This window comes from Stenella coeruleoalba (genome assembly GCF_951394435.1).
Source record: "Stenella coeruleoalba genome assembly, chromosome: 15".
Taxonomy (NCBI): Eukaryota; Metazoa; Chordata; class Mammalia; order Artiodactyla; family Delphinidae; genus Stenella; species Stenella coeruleoalba.
Window position 1 is genome coordinate 78848603 of NC_137161.1, and position 23291 is coordinate 78871893.

The following is a 23291-nucleotide window of genomic DNA, read 5'->3' on the forward strand; positions in this document are numbered from 1 at the left end:
ACTGCATGCGAAAAACGCACGCCTCCCATTGGCCAGTTCATCTTGCACCGCCCGCCTGACTCATTCAAGATGGCCGCCCAGCGCGATGTGAGGTGGTCACGGCTATTCCTGTGGAGGTTGTGGCAGGCCCGGGGGGTTCCACAAAACTTGGGATTGGGCCTGGGCCTAAAAGCGAGAACTTATTCCCGGAGCGACGGCCCGTACTCGCGCACGGCGCTCTATGAGCTGCTCGGCGTCCCCTCCACGGCCACGCAGGCGCAGATCAAGGCGGCTTACTACCGGCAGAGCTTCCTTTACCACCCGGACCGCAACGCCGGGAGCGCCGAGGCTGCCGAGCGGTTCACGCGCATCTCCCAGGCCTACGTGGTGCTGGGCAGTACCACCCTGCGTCGCAAGTATGACCGCGGCCTGCTCAGCGACGAGGACCTGCGCGGCCCCGGGGTCCGGCCCTCCAAGACGCCCGCCACCGACCCCGACTCGCCCCGCACCCAGCCGCCTGCCTCTCGGACCCAGGGCCGCGGTCAGGCCTCGTCGGGAGCCAACCGCACCATGTTCGACTTCGACGCCTTCTACCAGGCGCACTACGGCGAGCAGCTGGAGCGCGAGCGGCGCCTGAGGGCCCGGCGGGAGGCCCTTCGCAAGCAGCGGGAGGACCGGGCCAAGAAAGGCTTACGCTGGGACGAGACCCGAGACACGGCTTTATTCGTGGTTCTGCTCACTGTTTTCATCATCATGGGTTTTCGTTTTTAATCGGAGAGCGGAGGGAAGGGGAGCAGCCGCGCCACCGCCCCCCCAACCCCCAAGAAAACGGCCTTTCCTGTCTTCTTGAACCCGTTGCCTCCATTGTCTGCTGTTGTCTACCTCTACTGGGGTCCGAAGGAACTGCTCTCCCCTTTCCCTTCCCCACCCGTCCAGCTTAGCCATTGACCTGCATATCCCTACCCTTCTGGTCCAGAAAAGGAGGCTTTTTGATGCCCAAGAAAAAGGCTCCCAATGAGGAGTCCCGAAAGCCCGAGAGTGAGGGGTTTCCTGGAGGCCCTGGGGTGCCTGCTTCCAGATGATGTCAATTTCTGGAACACTTGCTGTGGCTTTCCTGTAAAGCTCCGAGCAAGACTCGTCTGCTCCTGCCCCACGTGTGTAGCGTGGGGCTCCTCTGTAACCTTGAAACGTGCAATGTGACCAATTGTGACTGCCAAAAGAAAAATTCTGGGGTGATAAGAAACTTGTCTTTCTGTGAGTTCCCCAAGCCACAGGTGAGACCCAGTGTAGGGTAAGGATGTGATCTGTGGGAACCTGGCCATTCTTTGGTGGTCAGACCCCACTCCGCCTTCTGTTGGTGGTGAGTGGGAGTGGGAAAGAAAGCAAGGTCATGAGAGTAAGGAATGAGCCTTCCTGTTCCCATGCTTATCTAATGTATGACCTCGGAGAGGTTACTCTGTGGGCGTGATGGCAGAGGAGCAAATCGTTTGCTCTCTTTCGGTCTGTCACACTTGATTATCCATGTTCTAATAGGCTCAGTGATTAAAGTATGATGCCAGGGTCTTCCCTGGCGGTCCAGTGGCTAAGACTCCGTGCTTCCACTGCAGGGGGCACAGGTTCAATCCCTGATTGAAGAACTAAGATCCCACATGGTGCAGCAGCAGGGGGGAAAAAGAAAAAAAATATATATATATATACATGCATACATACATATATATATATATAGTGCCAGTAGAGTCAGGTTTGTCCTTGGGACACTGTGCCTGGCGCCTGGTCATCCCTTGACCAGCCAGCCCCATTGCTAACTGTGCAGCTCCTCCCTTCCCAAAAATAGAGCAACGAACTGGGAGTTTTGAGTCACCTGAGTGTGGCCCAGCCTCCTGTTTCGCTGGCAGTGCTTATCGCAGGTCCTACAAGCCAAGTCCTTGAAACATGGCTACTTGAAGCTGTGGGAATTGGGGGAGTTTGAGTAGACCGGACTGTTGAGTGACAGGAGGCACAGGATGGAAGCGCACTTCCTTATTCAGAGCTGGCTGAGGGTTTTTTGGTTGTTCTTTGTTTCCTCTTTTCCTAATTGGTGCAGTGGGTTGTCACTTGGCTAGAGCTGTGGTAATCCAGTTCTCTTAACCGTGAATCACTGCACGTGGGGTGTGGCTTAGCTGTGAGATGGTAGGTACTCAGGTATGTACTGTGGAGCGTAAAGCTGTGGGGTAGGAAAACCTTTGCAGGAGATCTTCTGCAAAGGTAAGGGCCTAAGTAGGTTCTAAACAAAGCCAGAGGTGCTTTGCTATATTAACACCAGTGCCTGCACTCAATCTTTTGTGGCAGTCCTTGGATAAATTGGGAGAAACCCATAGCTAGTGCAACTTGGTCTCTTGGGAACCATTCTGTTTTCTCTAGCCTTGGAGGTTGGGGGCAAACTCTTAGTCGTGGCTTTGCAGTGACCATATGATTCAGTAGTAAAGATTTAAGCCTACTCTGGTTCAGACATGCTGGGCTTATGAAGCCTTGGTTTGGGGGAAAGGGCATATGTACTTTAAAAAAGAACATTTAATGTTACTATGTTTCATATCTGGAAAACAAGAGGGAAAGTCTTTTCAAAACACAAACTACAGGAAGTGAAGCTTAGTAAAAAGTACAGAGGCTGGTGATTTTCAGCCAAGGAGTTGGGGCATAACAGTGTCCTTGGGACAAGATTCTATCAAAGTTTCGATCAAATGGAGTTGGGGTTCTTTTGGGTCTTGTTTGTGAAAGCACTAGTGGTCTGTGATAATCTGGGATCTTTCTCATGGGCTCTTTGACATAGATCTCTCAAGTTCGTTTTCTCTCAGTGAAAATCACAGTGAAGAACATCCCCTTGGGCCCCAGAACATGGAGGTAGACCCAGAAGGTTTGGAGTAGTGGGGTCCAGACTCTGTGAAACTTCTGGAACTTTCCATGCAACTCCAACCAGGGTAGTCAATAAAATTTATTAATCATCCAACTCTAAGCCTCTCCTTAGGCCTAGAACTAGGCCCACTCTATTCTATAGTGCCATTCTGCCTGCCTCTGTTTTTTTTAGGCCAGAGCTAAACTCTGAGAGGCCCCACTCCCTACCATCCCTGAAACTCAATCTGGGCTCTTCATGGGAGGGGAGATGTGTGGGAGGCTTTTTGAAGGACCCTCCCCACCTGGTTCCTGTTACATCATTTCTCCCTTTCTGGTCCCCCTGCAGTTGTCCTTTCTCAGCTTCTTAGCTGCCCTGGGGAGGAGAGGCTAAACCAGGCCATGGACATTAGCCCCTGCCTTCTAGGGGCTGCTCCCCAGTTCCTGATAGAGGAGGAAGGCTGAGACATGGTCAGCTTCAGTCCCTTTTCTCCCTTTGGTCACAAACTGAAACAAAACTATAAGTTTGGACCTAGGAAGAGAGACTTTGGACAAGAGGGGCCCAGCATGCTCCATGCTGTGCTCATTGGGTAAGGCGTGAAGAAGAGTGCCAGGCTGAGTGAGCGGCACACACAGATCCTAATGGGGCGACGCGGACAAGAGCATAGGAGTCAAGGTGTACATGTCTAGGCAATTGTGGTAGTGTCTTTGGGCTTGATCAGGACTTCATTTTATTCCTCCTGAGCCTAACTGTTTTCCCCTCCATTGTCCTTTATTTATTGCAGGGTGAAAAGATCCTTTACACATCCCAGTGCTGAAGGAGTAAGATTTCTTGCTTCCTTCTGCGGTTCTGGCATCTCATTCGCTGAGTGTGCCTTGCCCTCTGTAATGGTCCCAGCATGAGCCAAGATGAATAAGAATAGCCTACCTTAGGCCAGTGAGTTGTCCGGTGGTCATTACTGACCATGTATATATATCTCCATCCCTTATAGCCACAGCCTGAAGCTGAGACACCAAGGGTGGAGCCCAAGTGAGTGGCCACCACACCTGCTTATGGAAAATGGCGGAGTAGGGGTCTTGTCTCGGGCCTTTGGGCTTCCAGGAATGTCACCAGATCCCATGAAGGGAGGCTGAGAGAAGGGACAGCTGGTAAGTAGCGGTGTTACTTCACTCCCTGGAATTCAGTGCGCTCTCCTGGCCTTTGCCCTCTCAGTTCCTCAGCCCTGTGATGAGGTCACACACTGTCTCCTGCCTCTGAGCAGGACTGTAGAAGGCGTGCCTTGCCTGCCCTCAGCGGCTTGGCTCTCAGGCCAGGCTTGGAGCCCTGGGGGCCATCGGGTTTGTGCAAAGCAGCTGGGGTCCCTCTGTTAGTGTTTTAGGGTGGTAGCAAGACCTGAGTCTGGACCTCATGAACTTGCATATGCTGGGGATTGCTAGGTGCTCTCATCCCCCAGAAGCAGAGAGCTCACCTTCACCATCTGTTGTAAGGTCATAGCGTCACTATGGATCTAGCCATCTCGCCACTGTCTCTTAAGGCTATACAAACCTGGGGCTCCGTCGCTAGTCTTGAGGTGGGTTGGCCCTCCCATCCTGCCTCTGCCCTGTCAGTGTTCACATCCTCGGTCCTGGGAGGGGACTGCTGCTAGACAAAAGAAGGCCTGTTTCCAGAGGACGAAGAACTGACCGAGATTCGTGGTTCACAGGCCACAGCTGACCTGCACACAGCATTTGGCTGTGGCTAGCACAGTGTCTTAACTTTAGGCAATATTCAAAACTTGGAAGACTTTGCATAAAAATCTAGATTTCTGACTCCTCTCAAAAAAGTGAGAAAATGTGCCACCATTGAGCTTCCTCCCATACTTTCGTGACAGTCTGGGAGAAGCTGTAAGGTCTGCCTTTCAGATGGGACCTTGCTCCCTGGTCCCCTGCACTCTCACCAGCAGAGGGGATGTGTCAGAGGCCGTGATGCACACACTTGCACCATTTTACTCTTAGAGAAATCTCTCTCTGTATCCCATGTCTATTAAGAGGAAAAACAAAAAAGGTGGGGGGGATCATGCATTTCCAGGAAAATGGGGAAGGGTGTACTTTGTGGAAACAGAGCTGCTTTGCACTGTAACCTTCTGGCCCCTACAGGCATTTGAATTTGCAGATCCCTAGGTTACCTCCTATGTTATTAAAAGAGCTCACACTTTATGCGGGGAGGCAGAGTATAAGTCTTATTTTCATTGTGGGACAAGAAGAATCTTTTGAGAGTTCTACAGCAGTGGCAAGGTCCCAAACAAAGCCAGAGGTCCCTTGGTACAATAGCACCAATTCCTGCACTCAATCTTTTGTGTAAAATCCTTGTATAAATTGGGGTAAACCCTCAGCTAGTCCAACTTGGTCTCTTGGAAACCATCAGATTCTCTCTAGCCTGGGAGGTCAGGGGCAAGTTCTTAGCCATGGCTTTGCAGTGACCACATGATTCAGTGGTAAAGGTTGAGCTCAGTAAGCCTTGATTAGTAGGCACACACAAAAGTACATTTAATGTTATTATGTTTCAAATTTGGAAAACAAGGTGGGAGGCTTAGGAAAATATGCAGAAGCTAGTGATTTCCAAACAAGGAGGTACACATAGACTTTCTTGAGGGGGAGGAACACCTTGTTTTTATCAAAAAGGAGTGAGAGTTTTGTTATTTGAGCAATTTTTTTTTTTTTTTTTTGGCTGTGTTGGGTCTTCGTTGCTGTGTGTGGGCTTTCTCTAGTTGTGGCGAGTGGGGGCTACTCTTCATTGCAGTGTGCAGGCTTGTCAGTGCAGTGGCTTCTCTTGTTGCAGAACACAGGTTCTAGGCACGGGGGCTTCAGAGTTGTGGTTCGCGGGCTCTAGAGCACAGGCTCAGCAGTTGTGGTGCACGGGCTTAGTTGCTCCACCACATGTGGGATCTTCCTGGACCAGGGCTCGAACCTGTGTCCCCTGCATTGGCAGGTGGATTCTTAACCACTGAGCCACGAGAGAAGCCCTTTGGGCAATTTTTTGGTTTTGGTTTTGGTTTGTAAAAGCACTGGTGGCCTGCAATAGGTAGGACCTTTCTCATGGGCCCCTTGAGGGTCTACCTCAAGTTTATTCTCTCTCACAGAGGATTACAGCCAGGAGCATTCCCTGCGACCCCAGACCTGGAAATAGAAAGTTCCAGAAGTGATCTGGCAGGAGAGCCCAGACTGCCTGGAACTTTCCAGAATATTCCATGTACCTTCAAGCAGAGGGGTTAATCAAGTTTATTAACCATCCAACTCTAAGTCTTTCCCATGGCCCAGAACTAGGCCCATTCCACTCTGGTGGTATCTATACCCACCTGCCTCAGGTCTTTGGTGTTTTTCATGCTGGAGCTGAATACAGAGGGCCTCACTCCCTGTGTGCTCTAAAACTGAGTCTGAGCTCTTGAGGAAGGTGAGGGGTGTGGAAGGCCTTCTGAAAGACCCCATCTGGTTCTCATGGTAAAACTTTTCTCCCTTCCCAGTCCCTCCCTTGCCTGGGTCATTCCTTCCTCTTCTTCTTATCTGCCCTGGGGAGGGGAGGCTGAACCAGACTGTGGACATTAGCCTCTGCCTTGTAGAGGCTGCTCCCCAATTCACAATAGTGGAGGGAGGCTTAGGCATGACCACCATTAGCCCTTCTTCCTTTTGGTTACAAACGAAAAACTCCCTAGAAGCATGGACCAGAGTGGGAGGCCAGGCCGAGAGGGGCCCAGCTTGCCCCAGGCTGTGTGGAGAATGTGGGAGGTCTTCTGGGGCTGTTCAGTCTTCTGTCATCTCAGGCAGGCACCTGGTGTCCTCCCCAGCGTCCCTTGTCTCCAGCACGTCAAGTGCTAGCAGTGAGAGCAGGAGAACCACGGCCACTGTGGGATGAAGCTTCTCAAGTGGGCACTGTCAGTGCTTTGCCCCTGCTGGGGGTGAATCCGACTGGACTTGGGCTTCCAAAAGCTCGGATGGGCCAGTCCCTCTAACTATTGCCTGTATTTCTTAAGAGCTCATCAAGCAGTCACTCAGGTGCTGCTCACTCATCTTTAGGGATGGGGACCAGCCTACCAGCCGCAGCACCCGTGGATCAAGAGCCTCATACTGAGCCAAAATCTGGCTCCCAGTGGTTCCCACCCGTTGGTCTTGACTCTAACGTCTTGCTCTATGTGAAGCAGTCCTTTAGAGACTCAGAGGCTAGCCATCGCATACTTGTGTGTAAAACAGATCCCTCAACTGTTCCATAGGGGACTTAGCCCCAATCCTCTTTCTCATTATACTCCAAAGGTGCTGTTTTGGGGTCCCCTTAGAGTTTAAAACTTCAGTAAAAAGTAAAGCCAAACCAGCACTTGCCTCATTCTAGATGGTTATAGCCCCACTAACATGGACCAAGATCACGTTAGCTTCTACAGCACTCTGACTGTCCCCTCTTACCTGCAGGACCTTCTGTGACTTCCTGCCAAACTTCATCTCATTAGACTTGACCTAAGCTGATCCAAGACGTATTCCCACTCTCTCATCTTCTTGTCCACAGTCATCGGCCAAGCTGGTCACCTAATGTTTACCCAAGCTGAAGACAGCTAGCTCCAGCCCTGTGGAACCCTCTCCATCACTCAGTGGGGTGGTCATTTGGCAGGCCAGAGAAGGAGCAGGTACCATCCTGACTGGGCTTACAGGCCACCCAGGAAAAGAAGGTGCATACAGGTGAGGCAGTTGGAGAACAGTGATGGGGCAGAGTGTGCTTCTGGCCAGAAGTGCTGGGAAGTTTAACAGTTAGGGAAGACTCCCATGGGTTGGTAATCAGAAAAGGCTTCATGGAAGAGGCAGAAGCAGTGCTGGACCTGGACAGCCAGGCTTTGGATGGGCAGAGAGGAAAGGAGGGCATCTCAAGAGTAGGAAGCACAGGAGCTGAGATGTGGAGGCTGCAACAGCAGAGTGGCTGGATGAGGGAGCAGAGAGAAGTCAGGCAGCATCGTCATCCTCATCATCACATTTATTGACGGCCCCTGGGAGGCGGGGCTGGGGACAGAACATACAAAGACAAGGACCTGCCCTCAAAAAGTTTCCATTCTAAGGAGACGGGGACAGAAAAATACAGAATGGTCTTTCCGGGGGAGGGCCCACTCTCACCTGGTGCAGGTCAGAAGCCCCTGGCCTACCTTGCCCCAGGGTCTGGAGCATGAGCGGGGCCTGACCACCTGGCTCCTAGGTGGTGGACCCCAGAACTGGGGGAAAGGTAGGCTCAGGACATGATGGAAAACACTCCTGTCAGCCTTGGCATTGTGCAAGCCTAGTGGAGTGGCAGGGGGCGATAGGCCCCCTAGGCAGGGCCCTTGAAGGAAGTGGGCATCTTCCCAGGCCCCCATGAGTAAAGTTCTTTCACTGGGGCTGGCCCATCACCCGGGAGGCCCCAGCCGGGGAGAAAAAGGCAGAGTTTCCTCAGCGGCAGAGGCATAATACCCTGCCCACCCCACTCCCGGCCCTCTCTCTGGGCATCTTCCAGGTGACCCTCCTCCCCAGTTCAGCCTCCAGGGCCAGGGCCTGCCTAGGGCCAGGGGGAGGGGCCTGCCCCTCCCCCAACCCCGGCGGTGGGGGAGGAGGAGGAGCCACGCATCAAGTTTGTCTGGGCCCCCCAGTGGGGAGCCATACCCTGGATCCTACCGGTGGGGGGGCTCTGGCTGCGAGGGCCGAGGGCTCAGCAGAGGGGCTGGGCCTAGAGGGCACCCGGGGGAGCCCTTCAGCGGGGGCACTGGGCGGGAGTCCAAGGGGGGCAGGCTCCGGGGCACTGCTGGTGGCCCCCGGGCGGCCCCAGTGGGCAGGACAGCGGCAGCGGGGAAGGATTTGGGGGGATCCGCAGCAGCAGTGGGGGCTGGCTGGCCAGATCGCTCCCGGCGCCGCAGCAGCTCCTGCAGCTTCTCCGCCTGGGTCCGCCTCAGGTGGGCCAGGGCACGGCCTCGTTGGAAAGCGGGCAGGAAAGCCTCCAGGCTCTGCTCCCCCAGCAGCAGCTGCTCCATGTGCTCCTGGGACAGGAGGGAAAGGACAGTTTGGGAAGAACATGACCAAAGACTGAGGGCTGGTCCTCTCTCCTCCCACCCTGAACCCTTCCCGATGGCGACCACCCACAGCTCGGGCATGGGGCACCTGAGTTCCAGCCTGGGCCTGCCACAGTGCTGAGGATGAATGTCCTCTACTCTCAAGCCTTGATTCCCTTACTATCACCAGACCTGCTGGGCCAGGGATGAGGCGGGATCAGAGATGGAGACACACTTGAAGTAGACAGGTGTCTCTCATCAGGGCCAGGGCCCTCCTCCACCTCTTCAACTCACTGAGCACTGTGCTCCCAACCCAGCTCTGAGACATCTGTCCCAGCTCCTCTGTAGACCCAGCCTAAGCTGCCCTGAGATGTTCACAGGAAGTTGGGGGAAAAGTTACAGGTGGGGACGGTGGGCCTTGTGTCCAGTGCGGACAGCAATGCAGCGGGCACTCCTGGGAGCCAGGCACTCAGGGCAGGCTTCCTGGAAGGGGGGCTCTCAAGCCTGCAATGTAAGAATTGAGGGGAGGGGGATGATGATAGGATGGGGCCCCCCTCCTGGTCCCCAGGCCCAGCTGCCCCTTCTCTCACCTCAGCCTCCTGCTCAGCTTCCTCCAGCTCAGCCTGCAGCCAGCCCAGCGCGCAGTGGGGGCTCCAGCGGTGCATGCTCTCCTCTGAGGGCCACAGAGGGACATAGTGAACTAGCCCCTGCCCTTAGGGCCTGTCACTCAGGGCAGACAGAGCAGAGCCCCAGGGCCCAGACCTGACTCTCACTGACCCTGTGTGTGATTCTACGCTTCCCCTCCCCTCTCTGGAGCCTCAGTTTCCTCATCTGCACAATGCGCCTGCCAGATCCATCTATGCTCCTCCCCCCAGTCCTAGTGCGAAAGAGGGAGCAGGGGCTTTGTCTCCTAAAGCACCCCAGGCCCATTTTGGCCTCTCGAACCCAGCTCTACCCATCGACTGCTCACTTTCCCAACTCGGTAATTTTCCAGCAGTAGCACCCCTCAAACTTGCCTGGGGAATAGGTCTGCCCAAGTCCCGACCTTCAGAGCCTGGCACTTCCCAAGGCCACCCAGCCAGATGGCCAGCTGCCCCCCACCCCAGGCAGTTCTCCCGGCCGTCCCTCACCCAGTCGCTGCAGCTTGTCTGCACAGCTCTCGGCCACCTCCCGAAGCTCCTGGTACTTGATGGCCAGGGCAGCGCGGCCCATCTCCAGGCGGGGCCGCAGTGCCAGGTTCTCCTTGGCTAGAGCGTAGTTGGAGGCCAGGCATGCCTCGCGCTCCAGCTGCAGGCCCTGGAACTGCCGGCAGGGAAGAGCCCAGAGGCCCATTCAGGGAGTCTGCCCATGGCCACCTACTGCCACTGTGGGCAACAGTGCCCACGGGCCAAGCCGAAAGCTTGGCTTTCCTGCCCCAATCTCAGGATGGCGAGCCAACAGGTGGAGGAACGATAAGAGCCCAGACCCCACTTTGCCTCAGTTTCCTCTTCCACAAAGTGAGCTAAAAACATCTACCTTATAGGGTTGTTGTGAGACTTACGTGAGGAAAACTACGAAGGCCTCTACAAATGTTAGTTAATTTTTAATTTTCAATTAATATGTCTGCTCAGGTCCCCGAGGAGTCCCCCTCCCTCCTCTGTCCCATTTTCCATGCATGGGCAGCTTCCCTCTCATTCCAGGCCTTTGTCTGTTTCCTCCTCAGGTGTTTGTGCCGAAAACACTCCCACCCCCTGCTCTTACTCTCCAGTGATGTCTTCACCCTGTCCCTGCACAGCACCCCCTCAAACCCCCCTCTCTTCCCTCGCACCCCCTCCTCTGCCCTCCAGTGGAATCCCCACACCCCAAGGAATACACACCCCCTTTTCCTCCCTGATTCCCTAGCACCTGCTCCCAGCTTTCCTTCTCTTGCAGAAAGCAGACCCCTTTCTTTCCTGGCCCTGGAGAACGCTATTTCCTTCTGTTACTAGGCGGGCCGAGCCTCCACTCCCTGCCCCTGGAGAACGCACTACCCTCCATCTGTCCCCTATAGGATGCACACGCCCCTCCTGCCTGCCTCCCTCCAATGTACACTTTCCCTTTCTGCCCCCCCGCAGACAACCAGCCCGGGCCTATCTCCTGTGAAATATACAACTTTCTCTTATGGTGGCCTATGGAATACACGCCTCAGCTTTCAGTACCCCTCCCCACCGGAAGACACAAAGCCCCCTCTTACACTCCCAGACCACGGAAGCCCTCCCAACGGCCCCCCCAGGTGTCACACAGGCCCCTAGTTCTCCCCATGGAAGGCGCCTCCCCTTTCTGGCCCTACAGACGTGGGTGTGCGAGCCAGGGCCCCCACAAACAGCCGCCCCCCGCCCCCCGGAACACACCTCCCTGGAGCAGCCGCTGTAGGACACGCCTCGCGGCCATCCCGGGGGTGCACGGGCGCCTCCCTGGGTCTCCGGCGCCCCACCCGCCCCAGGCCAGCTCAGGAAGCCCCCTCCCCCGGGGGCGGCTCCACCGGGCCCACTCGTACGTGCCAGGCTCCGGAGGCCCTTCGGCCCGGCCGGTGCGGCCCTTCGGTCGGTCGGCAGGTCCGGCAGGCCGCGGCCCGTCCCCCGAGCCCCCCGCCCGCGCCCCCCGCGCTACCTTCCTGCTGAGCCGCACGATCCGGTCCAGCTTGGGCTCATCCTGAAGCAGGTCCCGGAGCTGCCCGGTGCTGAGGATCCCAAAGCGCCCCGGGCTGCCGGGCTCCGGCCCCGCCCGCGCCGCCCGGGCCCGGTACATGCCGCCCGCCCGCGCCCCCAGCTCGGCTGCTGGCTCGGCCCGCTCGGCCCGCTCCGCCCCGGCTCCGCTCCGCTCCGGCTCCGGGATCCGGCTGGGGCTCTGGCTCCGGCAGCGCGCGCCGCTCCGCCGCCAGAGGGCGCCCCGCCCGCTCTTAAAGGGGCCGCGGCGTGGAGGCTGGGGGTGGGATGGGGAGGGGGCAGGCCGCTCCTCTTCCCACCCCGGCCGAGCCGCGCCGAGCCGCGCCTTGCCGCGCCTCCCGCATCCGCAGATCGCCTGGCAACCCATCCTCCTCACGGCGTCCGGATATCTAAGGCGCCTCTCCTTTCCTCTCCTCCCGGCCATCATTCACCACACCCCCAGGCACGGACTCTCCCACCCCAGGCCTTTACAGTTTGCAAGGCTATTTCACATTTACCCCGTGAATTCGCACAATTTTCTGAATTTGGCCGGGTGCCAGGAGCTCCTGCCCGCTGCTAACTTGGACAAGTCATTCACTTCCCCCAGCCTCAGTTTTCCTTTCCATAAAATAGGATGATGATAACACAATGTGAGGATTAGAGGTAGTGAATTGTTGAGTCCCTTACCTGTAGTTAGATGAATACCTAATACGAGTTACTGTTATTTTAAAGATGAAGGAACAGATTCTCAGAGATGATGTCACCTCCCCAAAGTCACATTACAAGTAAATGACGGACAATCTCAGTTCTTCCTGTATGTGCAGTGTCCACGGAGCACACGATACCTCCATGCTGGGCACTGGGCTGGGCCCTGTCAGGGCATTGTCTCTACTCTCTAAGAGCTCATGGATTAAGGCAGAGTCACATTCTCACTCAGCTTACTTTAGTACAAGACAGAATGGTGGGTGTCATGGCTCGATGTCTTCCTTTGTGAGTCCCATGTGATGCCTGAGGATGTCATGTACCTTATCTTCACAACTAGGCTTGGCCAGTGCCATTGTCAGGAAACAGACACTCAGAGATTGTCACCTGTCTAAAATCAAACAGTAGTGAGTGAGCTTTTTCCACTTCACCACACTACTAAGAAAGGACCAAGATGGCACCAGGGCACAGAAAGGCTCACCAGCAGAGGTGACATTTGAGCTGGGTTTTGAGGGATGAATAGGAGTTCTGAAGTTGAAGGCGAAAATAGTGAAACCAAAGAGAAGTCCATAAGCCAAGGCATAGAAGCTGAAAGTGCCCAACAAGGACTCTCCCAATCCAGCCAGAGCACAGGGGGCGTGGTGGAGATGTCTGAGAAAGAGACAAAACTGATGGAGTGGGGCAGGACAGACTTGCTGATAGACTGTGAAGGCAACACTTCTTCCACATTTTTATGGCAAGTGAAATTTGGTTTTCCTTTTCAAGATTCAGCTGGAACATCACCACCTCCAGGAAGCCCTCTCTACCTCCCCAGGCAGCATTGTGTGCCCCACAGTCCCTGATGTCCCTCCACCACGGTCCTGGGTATTATCAAGAGCTCTTCCACACTTCACAATTTCCTGGCTATGATCTCCCTGATTCTGGTCTGCGTCCTCCAGACCCACTGTTTCCACTAAGCTTCCAGGGGTCTCCTAGACACTCCCCCTGTCCGGCCCTCCTTTGGCCGGGCAAGAGGCAGTCTTCACTCTAAGAGGCCCTGGTGAGATCTGATGGGAGCTCCTGCCTTGGCTTGTCCCCTCTTCATCACCAATCCCCCTTTGTTCAGCCCAGTGGGCCCCCTGTGGAATCCCACAACAACGGCCCCTGTGAAACTTCCCCACACTCCTCAGACCTCCTACACCCACTCCTGCCCCCTCAGTAGGTGACTCCACTGCCCATCACATGGGAGAGCTTCTGCCACTTCCTGCTCCACCTCTTTGGATCTTCTCTGCACCTGCCCCAGTGCCCTTTCTTCTCTCCTTCCTCCAGGAGGAGGAACCTCCCCTCATTCCAAAGCCAGCCCAGGTACCCTTGCTATGGGGTCTCACCTTCACCTGCCCCTCCAGGATGCCTCCCCCACTGTGGTAGTTATGTCTCTTTCTTTGTCTGTCTCTTTCACCTTTAATTTCTGCCTTTAGACTGATACCTCCCTTTCACCACCCCCACCCAATATTTTGAAAGTACCCTGTTATGAATTGAGTACTTCCCCCCAAAACTGGTATGTCGAAGCCCTAACCCCAATGTAATGATATTTGGACGTGGGGCCTTTGAGAGGTAATTAGGTTTAGATGAGGTCATGAGGATGGGGCCTGATGATGGGATTAGTGCCCTTATAAGAAGAGGAAAAGAGACCAAAGTTCTTTTTCTCTCCACCAGTGTGAGGTCACAGCTAGAAGGCCACTGTCTGCAAACCAGGAAGAGAGCTCTCACGAGAAGCCAAATCTGCTGGCACCTTGATCTTGGGCTTTCCAGCCTCCAGAATTATGAGAAATAGGTATCTTTTGTTTCAGCCACCCAGTGTGTGGTATTTTGTTATGGCAGTCCAAGCCTACTAACATACCATCTAGACTCTGTACTCCCTGCATCCATTTCCTCATACCCGCCCCCCCCCCCTTATTCCTTGACTCAGTCTGACTTCACCGCCCCCCACCACCACAACTCCAAGGGCACTGCACTAGCCAAGGTCATGGACTGCTTCTTACAGCCAGGGCCCTTCTTTGTCACGTTCAGCGCCATTGACCATCATCTCTTTCTTGACCGCATAGCAGTCAGAGTCCAGACATTTCACAGGTGTCAAGTTGGCAAAAATTAAAAAGTCAGATAATATCAAGTGTTGGTGAGGATGGGAAGTGACAGGAATGCTTTTGTACTGCTATTGGGAGAGAGAATCAATTCACTTTGGAGGGCAGTTTGACAAACTCGTAATTCAAAGGTGTTCATATCACACTACCCAGCTGGTCCCCTCTGCAGTGGACAGAATAATAGACCCCAAAGGTGTCCACATCCTAATCCCTGGAACCTGTGAACTTGTTACCTTCCATGGTGAAAGGAACTTTGCAGATGTGATTAAATCAAGGATCTCGAGATGGAGAGATTATCCTGGATCATCCAGGTGGGGCCAGTGTAATCACAAGAGTCCTTATAAGGGGGAGGCAGGAGGATCAGAATCAGAGAAGGAGGTTTGACAGTAAAATCGGAGGGTCAGAGTGACAGAGAAATTTGAAGACACTACGTTGCTGGCTTTGAAGCTGGAGGAAGAAGCCACGAGCAGGCAGCCTCTAGAAACCAGAAAAGGCAAGGAAATTGATTCTCCTTTGGAGACTCCAGAGAGAGTGCGCCCCTGCCAATACCTTAATTTCAGCCCAGTGAAACCCATTTCAGACTCCTGACATCCAGAAATGTAAGATAATAAACCTGTGTTGTTTTAAGGCACTAATTTGGTAATTTGTTACAGCAGCGATAGGAAACTAACACAAACTCCTAGGAATTTTCACTGTCTTGGACTAGGAGACAAGAACGGGAATGTTTGCAGTGTCTCTACTTGTAATGACGAAAAACTGGAAACAACCCAAATGTCCAATACAGTGGAACACTTCATTCTACACAGCAACAGAAATGGGCAAATTACAGCTACACGTGTCAACTTGGCTAAATCTCACAAACAATACAGTTAAAAAAAGGCAGCCTCAGAAGACTACATTCAGTATAATAGTGTTTATGTAAAGTTTAGAAACATGCAGAACCGTACTTTATATTATTGCTTGGAGATACGTACAAAGTAAAAGTACAGGAAATTCAGCAGTGTGGCTGTCTGGCAGAAGAGGGATGGAATCGGGGAGGAGACAGAGGGGACTTCAATGGCATTAAGAGATAGTTCAGTTTCTTAGGCTGAGTGAGAGTACACAGGTGTGCACTGTATTATTCTTTATATTAATACTTTGGGGTAAGCCTGAAAACTTCTATATAAAATTAATAATTTTTAGGGTCAATTTTTAGACCTTAGCTTTGAAGTCAGACAGACCTGGGTCCCATTCTGACCTCTGCCACTTCCTATGTGACCAAGAGCAAAGTCCTTAATTCCCTGAATCTCAATTATATCATCTTTAAAATGGGTAGTTGAAGGATTAGGTGACTTGATATGTGTCTACCACAATGTCTGGAACTTAGTCGGTTCTCCAAAAACAGCAACTGCAATGGGTTCCTCTTTCTAGAAATGATCCATTGGATTTAATTTGTGGGGTACCTACTATCTTCCAGGGGCTGACTGGAGAAAGGGAACACTTCATCTTCATGGTTCTGCTCCCTGATTCAGTCTTTTTTTAAAAAAATAAATAAATAAATTTATTTATTTTTGGCTGCGTTGGGTCTTCGTTGCTGCGCGCGGGCTTTCTCTAGTTGCGGAGAGTGGGGGCTTCTCTTCCTTGCGGTGCACAGGCTTCTCATTGCGGTGGCTTCTCTTGTTGCAGAGCGTGGGCTCTAGGCTTGTGGGCTTCAGTAGTTGTGGTGCGAGGGCTCAGTCCTTGTGGCTCGCGGGCTCTAGAGCGCAGTCTCAGTAGTTGTGGCGCAAGGCTTAGTTGCTCCGCGGCATGTGGGATCTTCCAAGATCAGAGCTTGAACCCGTGTCCCCTGCATTGGCAGGCGGACTCTTAACCACTGCACCACCATGGAAGTCCGATTCAGCCTTTAAATTCATTATTCTCCAAGGATTCAATCACCACCCCCTCAAAAAAAAAAAAAGCAGCTTTATTGAGATACATGCCATACAATTCAACAATTTAAATTGTACAATTCAATGGTTTTTGGTATATTCACAGAGCTGTGTATCCATTGGCACAATTTTAGAACATTTTCATCACCCCAGAAAAGCAGCTCCGTGCCCATTAGCAGTGACTCCCCATTTCCCCCAGATCCCACTCCGACCACCAGCCCCAGGCAACTAACCTACTTTCTGTCTCTATAGATTTGCCTGTTCTGGACATTTCATACTAATGGAATCCTATAATATGTGGTCTTTTGTGACTGGCTTCTTTCATTTAATATATATATTTTAAATAAATTTATTTTTTTTAATTTATTTATTTTTGTCTGCGTTGGATCTTCATTGCTGTGCGTGGGCTTTCTCTAGTTGCGTTGAGCGGGGGGCTACTCTTCATTGCAGTGCATGGGCTTCTCACTGCAGTGGCTTCTCTTGTTGTGGAGCACAGGCTCTAGGCGCGTGGGCTTCAGCAGTTGTAGCACGCAGGCTCAGTAGTTGTGGTGTGTGGGCTCAGTAGTTGTGGCGCATGGGCTTAGTTGCTCCGTGGCATGTGGGATCTTCTTGAACCAGGGCTCAAACCAGTACCCCCTGCATTGGCAGGCAGATTCTTAACCACTGCGCCACCAGGGAAGTCCTAATATAATGTTTTAAAGATTCATTCATGTTGTAGAATTTATTAGTAATGATTCCTTTTGATTTTTTTTGTGGTACATATGTGACATAAAATTTCCCATTTTAATCATTTTAAAGTATACAGTTCTGTGACATTAAGTCCATTCCCCTTGTTCTGCAACCATCACCACGATCCATCTCCAGAACTTTTTTATTTTCCCAAACTGAAGCTCTATGTCCATTAAATACTCCCTCCCCATTCCCCCCTCACCCCAGCCCCTGATACACACCATTCTACTTTCTGTTTCTATGAATTTGACTACTCCAGGTGCCTCATATAAGTGGAATCATACAGTATTTGTCCTTTTGCAACTGGTTTGTTTCACTGAGCATAATGTCTTCACGGTTCTTCCATGTTGTATAGCATATCAATATTTCCTTCCTTTTTAAGGCCAAATCATATTCCATTGTATATCTATTGATTCCTTTTTATTACCAAATAATATTCCATTGCATGTATTTACCACAATTTGTTTATCCATTCATCACTTGGTGAACATTGGGGTTGTTTCATCTTTTTGGCTATTATGAATAATGCTGTTATAAACATTGTCATACAAGTTTTTATGTGACATGTTTTTTCCTCTTGCTTATATACCAATGAGTGGGTATATGATAATTCCACGTTTAGTCTTTCTGAGGAAAGGCCAGACTGTTTTCCAAAGCAGTTGCGCCATCTTACACTTGCACTAGCAATGTATGAAGTTCCAGTTTCTTCACCAACACTTGTTATTGTCTATCTTTTTTTATTATAACTCTCCTAGTGGGTGTGAAGTGTTATCTCATGATTTCAATTTCCACATCTCTGGTGACTAATGATGTTCACCATCTTTTCATGTGCTATTGGTCATTTTTATATCTACTTTGGGGAAAAGCCTATTCAGACACTTTGCTCATTTTTCAGTTGGTTATTGGTCTCTTTATTTTTTCTTAATTAATTAATTTAATTTAATTTACTTTTGGCTGTGTTGGGTCTTCTTGCTGCACACGGGCTTTCTCTAGTTGCGGCGAGCGGGGGCTACTCTTCATTGAGGTGCGCGGCCTTCTCATTGCGGTGGCTTCTCTTGTTGTGGAACATGGGCTCTAGGTGCACGGGCTTCAGTAGTTGTGGCACATGGGCTCAGTAGTTGTGGCTCACGGGCTCTAGAGCAGAAGCTCAGTAGTTGTGGCGCATGGGCTTAGCTGCTCCGTGGCATGTGGGATCTTCCCGGACCAGGGCTCGAACCCGTGTCCCTTGTATTGGCAGGCAGGTTCTTAATCACTGCACCACCATGTCCCTTGTATTGGCAGGCAGATTCTTAATCACTGTACCACCAGGGAAGTCCCATGTTTCTTTATTTCTGAGTTGTAAGAGTTCTTTATATATTCTGGAAACTAGTCCTTTATCAGATATATGGTTTATAATTTTCTCCCATTCTGTAGGTCGTCTTTTCACTTTCTTGATGGTGTCCTTTTTTTTTTTTTTTTTTTTTTTTGCGGTACGCAGGCCTCTCACTGCCGTGGCCTCTCCCACCGCGGAGCACAGGTTCCAGAAGCGCAGACCCAGCAGCCATGGCCCACGGGCCCAGCCGCTCCACGGCATGTGGGATCCTCCCAGACTGGGGCACGAACCCACGTCCCCTGCATTGACAGGCGGACTCTCAACTACTGCGCCACCAGGGAAGCCCCGATGGCGTCCTTTGATGCACAAAAGTTTTTATGAAAGTCTGATGAAGTACAATTATCTATTTTTTTCTTTTGTTGCTTGTACTTTGGCATCATATCTAAGAAACCATTTTCTAATTCAAGATCATAAAGATTTATTATACCTTTATGTTTTCTTCTAAGGGTTTTATAGTTTTAGCTCTTCCATTTAGGTCATTGATCCATTTTGAGTTAATCTTGTATATGGTGTGAGGTAGGGATCTGACTTCATACTTTTGCTTGTGGATATCCAGTTATCCCAGCACACACACACACACACACACACACACACACACACACACACACACACACATATCCCTTTTAAAATGTGGACCTCAGGACTTCCCTGGTGGTGCAGTGGTTAAGAATCCGCCTGCCAATGCAGGGGACACGGATTCGAGCCCTGGTCTGGGAAGATCCCACATGCCGCGGAGCAACGAAGCCTGTGTGCCACAAATAATGAGCCTGTGCTCTGGAGCCCGCGAGCCACAACTACTGAGCCCACGCACTGCAACTACTGAAGCCCGCGCACCTACAGCCCGTGCTCCGTGACAAGAGGCCACTGCGATGAGAAGCCTGTGCACCACAACAAAAAGTAACCCCCGCTCACCGTAACTAGAGAAAACCCACGCGCAGCAACGAAGACCCAACGCAGCCAAAAATATAAATTAATTAATTAATTAAAAAAAAAATTCCTTTATGTTCTTTTGTAATCACTCCCTCCAGTCTCTCCCACACCCCTCAACTCCATCCCCAGATAACCCTGATCTGCTTCCTGTCATTGCAGGTTAGACTGCATTTTTGAGAATTTTACATAAATGGAATCATACAGTGTATACTAGTTTTCTTATTTGGCTTCTTTCACACAGAATAATTCTTTTGTTATTCATCCAGACTGTTGCATTTATCAGTTTGTTCTTTTTATCTCAGTATAATATTTCATTGTATGGATATACCACAATTTGTTTATCCATTCGCCTATTGCTGGACCTTTTGATTGTTTCCAGTTTAAGGCTTTTTTGTTGTTGTTGTTTTCAGTTTAAGGCTTTTACAAACAAAGCTGCTATTAACATTGCATATGTCTTAGTATGAACATAGCCTTTCATTTTTCTTGACTAAATACCTAGGAATGAAACGACTGGGTCAGGTGGTAGGTGTCTTTAACATTTTAAGAACCGCCAAACAGTTTTCCAAACTCTTTTAACATACCCACCAGCAGTATCTGAGTTCCAGTTACTCCATATTCTTACCAACACTTTATATGCTTACTCTTTTTCTTTTTAGCCATTCTATCGGGTATGGAATTCCTTTGTTTTGTTAAAAATAGTTTTGGTATATAGACACAGGAGTCTAAACAATAGATCATTTGTAGCTGTTTTGAACCTCATAAAAAGTGAATGCTCCGACTTCAGCCGTCTTATCTTTCTGCTGAGGGGGACACTCTCCTACCATATTATGAACATGTTCGCACAAGCACGGGGCTAGGTACACGGGAGGCTGAAGAAATAAGCAGCCTGACACCCTCAGCAGCCTCAGAGCTCCACCATCTTCCTTGTGAGGGGCTCAGACATTACCTGCCATCCTGAGGACAGCAGCCTCCTGGACGTCACCCCACAGCAGCCCTACGATGCAGTATCTCCCACCTCTGCCCACAGTCTGTTTCCCCCATACCCCCTTATTTGATTTAGACAGTCAGCATCCTGCCAGGCACTTAGGCTCAAATCAGGAAAGCCTTTCTCACCCCTAAAGCTTTGATCTGTCGACAAATCCTCTTCACCCAATTCTGCCGACATTTACAAGTGTGTTATTTTGTTAACAAAGGTCCTGTTCTGGGGCTGGATCTAGAGTTGAATGAGACCCAAGACCTTTGGCAAAGTGACAGTCAGTCCCTTCAGCTGGGCAAGTCCTCCCTCCACCTCCCCAAGGCAGTTGTGCAGTCCTGGCCCAGCTGAGGCAGACATGCCCCTCCTGGGCTGAGCGCCCCCTCCCCTCTTTTATGGCTCCCTGTCCTCTTCTGGATGGGGTCTACATTTCTTTGTCTAATGTCTGTGTTCCTCTATGATTTTCTTCCTTTTTCCTTTTCCCCCATCTCATACTTGCCTATAGACCCCCTTCCACTCAAGCCAGACTCTTGACTATTCCCCAGTCTCACACTGCATCTCTACACCTCTCCTGCCTTTGCCCAAGACGTCCCGCTACCTAGAATGCCCTTCATGGGAATCCCCTAGCGGTCCAGTGGTTAGGACTCCGTGCTTTCACTGCCAAGGGCCCGGGTTCAATCCCTGGTCGGGGAACTAAGATCATGCAAGCTGCGTGATGTGGCCAAAAAGAAAAAGAAAAAGAATACCCTTCCTCCCAATGCCTTGTCCTAAAACTATTGAAGAACTGACCCATCCTTTTGGCCTAGCACACACCTCCTCCTCCACAGGCAGAATCAATCCTCCCTTCCCAGCACACTCTGTCCCATCCCTGATCCCAGCCTGACCTGTACCAGAGTCATTAAAGACTCACACATCCCCACTCCTTGCTAGACTCGAGGTCCCCTGTGAGACAGAATCTGTGTCATTTTTCCAATCCCAGCCCCCAGCACAGGCTCTATTACATGGCAGGTGCAGGACCAGCACACCTGGACTCAAATTTCACTGTATGAACCTCAGACAAATTACTCAGTATCTCTGTGCCTCTGTTTCCTCATCTGTAAAATAAGGAAAAACACCCACTCCATTTTGTGGTTGAAGGGATTCAATGAATAAACCCACATAAAGGGCTTAGGAAGTGTAGGCAGGACCCTGGCAAGTGGTCAGTGCTTGACAAATCTTAGCTAGAAATGGAAGTAATTTGTTGCTGAAATGAGACCCTGTCCTCACTCTAAAGAATCTTCATATAAAGGGGGAGATACCTTCTACTTATCTTCAGGAGACTTCCTTAAATGAGGAGACCCCCAACCCTCCCCAGTTTCCATTAAGGGAGGGGGAGCCATCCACCAGAGTCATTTAACTCACCTCTCTTCTTTCTCAGCGTCAAAGTAACCATGAACGTCCTCCTCCTTCAGGAAACCTTCCAGGATTGGACTGCCTCAGGGAACTTCTGCTTCCCTCTGTCTTTCTCTGATGTGAAGGCCATCCCCTCCACCCTGCTTCCCATCTTCACCTTGCTTTCCTCTTATTCTGCAAGGGATGTAACCCTCCAGACCACTTCCAGGTCAACCTGAGGTTTTTCTATAAGTGTAGCTGGAGCTAAGAGGGGCCCTGGAGAGAGAAGATCCTGTCGGAACTTCCCTGCCTCCCCTGTTTTACATATGGGTAGAATAAATCTAGGATGCTCAGTTAAATCGGAATTTCAGATAAACAGTATGAATAATCTTTTAGTATAAGTATGCCCCAAATATTGCATGAGACATACTTAGACTTAGTGGTGGGGTTCGGGGAGAGGGCAGAGGCATAGGAGGAGACAGGGACCCAGGGGAGAGAAAGGAGGCCAGAAAGAGGTTCCAGGAGGAACCGGGAGCTCAGGGAGGGTAAAGGGTGTGTGGAGGGGGAGGGCTCCATAAGGGGTGGGTGTGTGTGAGAAGGGGAGGGCTGCTCAAGGAATGGGAGTGGGGATCAGTGAGGACGATGGGAAATCAGGCAGAGAGAGCAGGTCTCAGAGGCAGGAGGGGGCTCAGGACGGGGTATGAGTGGAGCTGGCGCTCAGGGAATGAATGGGTCTCGGTGAGCAGGATGGGAACTCAAGAGAGAAGAGGGGCTGCGGCTCAGGGCGTAACCGAGGCTGGCCCAGGCTCTGCCTCCGCCCACCTGGGCCTGGCTCCACACCTGTGGCTCCTCCCTTCTCCAACCCAGCCCGCGGGTTGGGAGCCGGGCACTAAGCCCTGCGGAGAGGGAGGTTAAAGGTGAGCGGCACGCGCCTGTCGCAGACGGGGATTGGCAGGCGCCTGGGCTCATGGCCCGGGCCAGGGCTGCCCCACAGGCCGCCGGCTGGGTGAGCGGTTGCCACCCACGTGCTAAGGAGAGAAGGAGGCACCGGATCAAGGGGCAAAGGACACCCTGAGGGGGCGGGAGGGCGGGGGCCGGGCAGTGCCAGCGTCCACACCCTCTGCGTAGGCAGCGCAGAGCCATCTGCCGCCGGCGCAGAGAAGACACTGAGAGCGAGTGGCGTCGGCCCGGAGCATCCCGCGTGCGCCCCGGACGCCGCACGGACGCAGCACGGGAGACCCCGTGGCCCTGGCTGGGAGCCACCACGCCCATCGCAGATCGCGCGGAATCCAGGTAAGGGGCATGGAGGGGGTCAGGTGGGGGCAGGTGCCTAGCCCGAGGAGAGTCGGAGCCTCCGTTATGCTGGACCTCAGTCTCCCCACCTGTCAAATGGGGAGGGGCGCTTCTATGGCTCTGCTGAGCTGAAGGGGTTAATACTCTCGTGTACCTGCCCCCCTCACTCAAGCCGGGGGTGGGGTGGGGGGCGGGTAGCGAAGAGGCAAGCTCATACCCCAGAGAGGGCTCAGGATCAAGAATCCAAGAAGAGTTCACCCTGCCTGCCCTTCCAGGAGGCCCACAGGCTCCCACTGCTTCCTCGGTCCCACTGGCTGGGCTGGGATTGAATCTTGGTCCAGGGGGCTCTCCATGGAGC

General features: G+C 52.0%; 2 protein-coding genes across 5 annotated transcripts; one reads left to right on the top strand and one right to left on the bottom strand.

Moving 5' to 3' along the window:
• The first annotated feature begins 23 nt into the window (after positions 1-23).
• Positions 24-22017, top strand: DNAJC30 (DnaJ heat shock protein family (Hsp40) member C30). Of its 3 annotated transcripts, none has more exons than XM_079946140.1 (3): positions 24-1253; positions 3837-3993; positions 21687-22017. In XM_079946140.1, exon 1 carries the CDS (start codon positions 70-72, stop codon positions 748-750), a length of 681 nt encoding a protein of 226 aa, XP_079802266.1. In that variant the 5' UTR covers positions 24-69; the 3' UTR covers positions 751-1253; positions 3837-3993; positions 21687-22017. The 3 variants fall into 3 exon arrangements, with proteins under 3 accessions (XP_079802266.1, XP_079802267.1, XP_079802265.1); XM_079946141.1 differs by lacking the exon at positions 21687-22017 and adding an exon at positions 7376-7405; XM_079946139.1 differs by lacking the exon at positions 21687-22017 and having other exon boundaries at positions 3837-7382.
• Positions 7490-13285, bottom strand: VPS37D (VPS37D subunit of ESCRT-I). 2 transcript variants are annotated; one of them, XM_079946133.1, is made up of 4 exons: positions 11502-13278; positions 10004-10175; positions 9464-9546; positions 7491-8861 (listed from the first exon to the last, which is right to left on the bottom strand). In XM_079946133.1, exons 1-4 carry the CDS (start codon positions 11982-11984, stop codon positions 8499-8501), a joined length of 1101 nt encoding a protein of 366 aa, XP_079802259.1. In that variant the 5' UTR covers positions 11985-13278; the 3' UTR covers positions 7491-8498. The 2 variants fall into 2 exon arrangements, with proteins under 2 accessions (XP_079802260.1, XP_079802259.1); XM_079946134.1 differs by lacking the exon at positions 9464-9546 and having other exon boundaries at positions 7490-8861; positions 11502-13285.
• Positions 22018-23291: the final 1274 nt, after the last annotated feature.